The 5,947-nt window shown below is 37.2% G+C and overlaps 1 protein-coding gene across 1 annotated transcript in view; it reads right to left on the bottom strand.

Annotated features, from left to right (window-relative positions):
- Positions 1-5,728, bottom strand: part of LOC123563876 (titin homolog) — a 28,500-nt gene extending 22,772 nt beyond the window's left edge. Inside the window, exons 1-2 of the mRNA XM_045356981.2 lie at positions 5,638-5,728; positions 307-391 (exon numbers count right to left, since the gene is read on the bottom strand). Of these exons, the coding sequence (XP_045212916.2) occupies positions 307-308 (2 nt within the window). The 5' untranslated portion in view covers positions 309-391; positions 5,638-5,728. The remainder of the gene's footprint in view (positions 1-306; positions 392-5,637) is intronic.
- Positions 5,729-5,947: the final 219 nt, after the last annotated feature.

The following is a 5,947-nucleotide window of genomic DNA, read 5'->3' as shown; positions in this document are numbered from 1 at the left end:
CTGGAGAAAGAGAACAATTAGAATATGTTTTAAGGCTGTAAAACGTCTACTTTAGTGCCAGAGGGTCAGCTGGGGGTCTTCCTCCACCACTTAAGCTGGAAAATCTTCCAGATGACTAACTCTGTTGGTCTGACTTATCAACGCTGATAAAGTATCTACATGTCCTGACTGGCTTACATGTATTTTTGTAATGATTATGACTGAAATTGACCACCAATCTTATTCAACATATTCTGAATTTTGAAAAAATATAGTAAATATAAAATAACATGAAAAGAAAACAATATGATTAGCTATAATTCTCACATTATCTGGTAAGCACTGGTTATCTAGGTAAGCCTAAGGGCTGCAAGCAGTTGCACCATTCTGCCAACATTCTTTCAATGTACATCTGAAATGAGAAAGTATAAATTTAAACAAAACTAGAAGGATGCTTTTGTAGGTAAGCGAATGTCTCCCCCAATGCATAGTCCTATAGGCAAGAAGTCATTAGGGGACAGGAGCTAAAGTCAAAAAGACACTGATGGTTGGCTGCAATATGGATCATCTACTTGTCATGTCCAATCATCCCACTAAGTTTCAACATTCTGGGCCTAGTGGTTCTAAAGTCGTGAATTGGAAAGTTTTTCATGTTCAGGCCCCTGTGACCTTGACCTTTGAGTGACCCCAAAATAGGGCTGTCATTGATTGGGTCTTTGGCATATCGACTCTTTTTCCACTATTCAAGCCGGCGACGGCTTCCTCTTCGGCCATCTTTGATTGTTATTGTTACGGGCACTAGCTAAATTCTGTACCTTTTACTGAGGTATCAGCTATACCCGAACAAGTAAAAAGCCAAGACTGGCGTAGAAACAGTATATACACTATATGTTTTTACATGCACAAACAACGAAGCGACCTTTCAAGACAGGACAACGTAACTTTTTGCAAATAGATTCTGAAGTTGAGCCCTTTTTACTTCTACCCATATAGGTAGTGCCGGCTAGTGGGAAAAGAATGCTATGGTAAAAGTTTAGACATGACTTTTTTTGACAACTTCCGTTACTTATGGCACATTTTTGCAGGCAGAAAAAGTTGTTTTAGAGGGTCTGAGTGTTTATCTAGACAGTTGTTTTTTCTCTCTGTAAAATATTGATTTCTGAAAATGGGAATCGATAATCGATCGACCAAAAAATATCGTTGATACATCAATATCGTTTCTATCAATGACAGCCCTACCCCAAAATCAGCAGGGGTCATATACTCTGCATGTCCAATCATCTTAATAAGTTTCAACATTCTTGGTCAAATGGTTCTCAAGTTATTGATTGGAAAGTGTTTTCTATGTTCAGGCCCCTGTGACCTTGACCTTTGATGGAATGACCCCAAAATCAATAGGGGTCATCTACTCTGTAAGTCATATTAACACTTTTAATAGAGTGACCCTAAAACAAATAGGGGTCATATACTCTTAAAATAAACAAGGAGCTGCGTTCAATAAACGCTTGATGCCCCCAGTGGCATCCTTGTCGATAGATTTTGCACCTAAGTCCAAAACGAGGTCAAGGTCAGACTGAGGTCAGGTGATGTTTGAAGATGAGGAATAGTCACAGTTTACATCTGTATTAGTATCAATTCTTTCTTGTAAGGGGTATTGATGCTAGACGAAACAGTCCCATTTGGTTAACCAAGACATGGCCCATATAAAGCAACCCAAGTCCAAAATGAGGTCAAGGTCAAACTGAGGTCAGGTGATGTCTGAAGATGAGAAATGGTCACAGGTTACATCTGCATTAGTATCAAGTCATTCTAGTAAGGGGTATTGATGCTAGACGAAACAGTCCCATTTGGGTAATCAAGAGATGGCCCATATAAAGAAACCTAAGTCCAAAATGAGGTCATGGTCAAATTGAGGTCAGGTGATGTCTGAAGTTGAGGAATGGTCACAGGTTACATCTGCATTAGTATCAAATCATTCTAGAAAGGGGTATTGATGCTAGCTGAAACGGTCCCATTTGGTTAACCTCGTACGGACGGACAGGACAATCACTATATGCCTACCGCATCAGTAGATGCTGGGGGCATAAAAACCCTTACTAGCAAAGTCGAAAATGTTCAAAGGTCAGCTGCTAGGTACGTCATGTATGACTACAGTTACACCAGTACTGTTACACAAATGTTGAATAACATTAGAATGGAATACACTCCGATATAGAAGGTTACAAAATTCATTAGTAATGTTTTATAAAATAAGGACCCAGACAGTTGCAGTCGACCAATCTCATTCCAACTAGAAACCTCAATTAATTAATCCCCATGTCTCACACTCAGTACTTCTCTAACTCCTACTTCCCAAGGACCATCCGACTGGAACTCCCTACCAACTTATGTCAAATCTAGCCCCAGTCTCAGTATCTTTAGAGAGAGGCTGGCGGTGGTCAATATGTAATTCTATTGCCTCTGTCCTATTTTAAATGTAGTATACAGTATACTGGTGCAAACAGACCAGCTCTCTGACCTGATCTTATTTTGGTAGGGGTCAAACCAAGCAAGCTGTAATGTATTTACATGACAAATCAATTGTGAAATTAATGAATATTCTTTCTAACCTATATTACGTTTTTCACTTCAATGAATGTTATTTCCAAAACTGACAAGTGAAGTCTTAAGTACGTGATATACGGAAAATCAGGTTTTTTACGTTTAACTTTTTTTATTTCTACAAACTGTTATCAATGGTTGGTATCAAAATACAGCTTAACATTTGCTGAAAAATTGACATAATTCAAATTTATATTTAGTTAGCAAACTCACACAAAGTGTGGCCCTGAAAGGGGTATGTAAAATGGGGCCTGTACAAACGTTGACTGATGATAAATTCGATCACTTTGTCATTTACAAAATTTTCTCCATAGTATTATATTGAAACTTCCCCTAAAATGCAGCAACAGTCATTCCGGATCAAGTAATGAAAAGTGACCAAATGCCAGGCATTCAGGTGTCGACAGTGAGCATGCAAATAGGTCACTTAGAACCAGACACAGCCATCCTTTCCAGTACTATAGATTTTCCCCGCATACAGATTGCTTTAAGTATTCCTTTTTCCCCAGGTTAATACCAGTCTGGAATGTCCTATCTGAGTCAACTGTCTCCATTAGTACAGTGGACTCCTTCAAGAAGGCCATTATGACAATGTAAGGTAATATAGCCCTCTACATAGTTTTAACAGGTTGTGTCAGCTACCCTTTTTAAAAAAACCCATATGACTTGGCTGTCAGAGCGATTTTGGCATCAAAATTACTTATTCGTTTTTATTAACTGTATTATATATGGGTTACAAAGTTGTTTGTTTTTATCAACACTTCTGAATGTACAAATTGCCACCCGCATGACGTTATGGTCAATAATGATCAACGTCATTATAGGAAGAAAAAAGAAAGGTGAGCATGTACAAAAAACATCCTCTTCCCAAGTAATTTTGGATAAATATCTTTTAAACAGAAAAATGTAAGTCTTTATTTATACAGAATATTTACCAATTTTATTTTTGTTTACACCAGTTGGTGTTGCATATATGGCCCAAAATGTGCACCTCTGCACAACTGTGTTCATTTGTAATTCACTATATACATTTGGTTACTTGGGTTACTTACTATATGTCTCTGGTTACTGCACTCTTTTTAAAAATTTTAGTGTCAGTGCACAACAGCACAAGTGTCCATTTACAACCCATTATATTCCTTTGGTTACCAAGGTTACTTACTCTATGACTTTGGTTACTGCAGTTTGTATTGCAGTTTTATATTGCATTGAAGACTGAAATTTATCTTTTTTCATAGAAATGTATCGGGTTTTTCATCGTTTTCAGTGTAGAACGAAGTAATGATTTTATGCTTTATTGCACAACGATTTTGTGCTTTATCGCGCGGCATTCTTATTCAAGATGTTGTTGGAAATAAAACATGCGGATAAAGTTTTCGTAGCAGTTGATTATTTCAAGGTAAGTTACATAAATTTTAATTTCGTTGGTTAAAGGTATTGATTAATTATTGCAAAAGACTCCACTGAATATTTTAACTTTTTTCAGCCAGCTACCAAAAATAGCCACCCCCACCCCCAGATATAATTCTTTAAATGGTTGAATTTAACGTCGCACCGACACATGATAGGTCATATGGCGGCTTTTCTTTAAATGGTGGGCAATGATGACAAATATGTTGCTTTTTCTCCAATGAATCTTTCCGTTGTATTTTTACACTGCCTGTACGTTTTCGTTGATGCATATTTAACTGTTTAAAAGGGTCTTAAGTAAGGTGAGTTGCTTTTTATTATTTTTGTGCCCATTTTGTGCCATACCTATGGTGTTGTAAGTGGTTGCTATTAGACGGCGTGTTCAATTATATAGTAAACAGCAATAGAATAATTCGAAGGTGGTCGACTTTATCATTAGTCCTAGTTAACTCAAGTTTTAACCTTTTATTTCACCAAAGTTATTTTTTTAGTTTCTTACACTCTAAATTTTTATCACTATTTTCTTTCTCTTTATGATTTTGACGTGCAAAACATCTACATCCCCGCAAGGGGTTCGACGGTTATGGAAGATAGACAGATCTGAGATCATCTGTCTTTACCATCAGTACCACAGGTGCCCGTCCAGTCTTGGTGCCCATATGGGGCCGCCCCCTCAAAAAAAATTTAAAAACACTGTTTTAAGCCTAAAACGGAAAAAAAAAATTTTGAAATTTTTATTTTCCCTATATATACTCTTATATGGAAAAGGTGCATATGTTGCCGTAACGCTATGGAGGTTTACTAGGACACGCTGTGGAACAACCAAAATGTCCAGTTCAGTACCAATGCAAGCTACCCTGCTGCAATTTACACATCATGCATTTATAAAATAGTAAACAATCCTATTCTACCTAGTAAACAGCCTTAAATAACTTACATTTAAATTCTAAGACGCAAACAACGGAAAAGGTTTTTCTACTTTCGTTTTGAAACAAAATGGCCGATCGTCACTGTTATTTTGCAAGTGTCTGGACAATTTGGCTTGTTTGAATTTAAATGTAAGTTATTTAAGGCTGTTTACTAGGTAGAATAGGACTGTTTACTATTTTATAAATGCATGATGTGTTAATTACAGCAGGGTAGCATGCATTGATACTGAACTGGACATTTTGGTTGTTCCACAGCGTGTTCTAGTAAACCTCCATAGCGTTACGGCAACACATGCACCTTTTCCATATAAGAGTATATATAGGGAAAAAAAAATTCAAAAAAATTTTTTTTTTTCGTTTTAGGCTTAAAACAGTGTTTTTCTTTTTTTTTTGTGGAGGGGGCGGCACCCATATGGGCACCAAGACTGGACGGGCACCTGTGATCAGTACCAGTAACAAAAATGATGGTGCACTAGACCTCAGAGGTCCAGATTTACGCCTCTGCCTCTTGGCTAAATATTCGTACATCAATTGCGTTTAAAAAAATTGAAAGTAAGATTTGTGATAAAGTGTGCTAAAAATTATACGAGACGATTCGATTTCCACGGAATTTTTTGCAAGATAACTGCACTGGCCCGGCCCTCTTAATTCATGCTCTACAAATTTGCATAACAGTAACACGCAGGTTTTTTGACATTCAAGTAACTGATTCACATACAAATAATCTATGTATCGATATACTGCATAGTCTGCATTGCATTAGCAGAAAATTGTGAAAGCTGAGATGTTGTTGTTGAATTCTGTCTGAGCCTCGCTCTGATAAATCCGGGAAATTTTGTCAACCAATCAGATTGCAGAAAACCAAAATCACGTCGTGCAGCCGATCGGTACTTAATTGAGCTTACGGTCACGCTTGGGGAGACCGCGAAATTATTAGGTTGTACAGTAGTAAATAAATTTGCTATATGCCCTGTATAAAATTAACAATCTTCCGAGAGCTGTAACTTACAGCCAGGCCCATTTTTAAA

The sequence above is a fragment of the Mercenaria mercenaria genome, chromosome 2 (genome assembly GCF_021730395.1).
Source record: "Mercenaria mercenaria strain notata chromosome 2, MADL_Memer_1, whole genome shotgun sequence".
Lineage (NCBI taxonomy): Eukaryota > Metazoa > Mollusca > Bivalvia > Venerida > Veneridae > Mercenaria > Mercenaria mercenaria.
The sequence above is the reverse complement of the archived record's forward strand: the minus strand, read 5'-3'. Positions and strand labels throughout refer to the sequence as shown.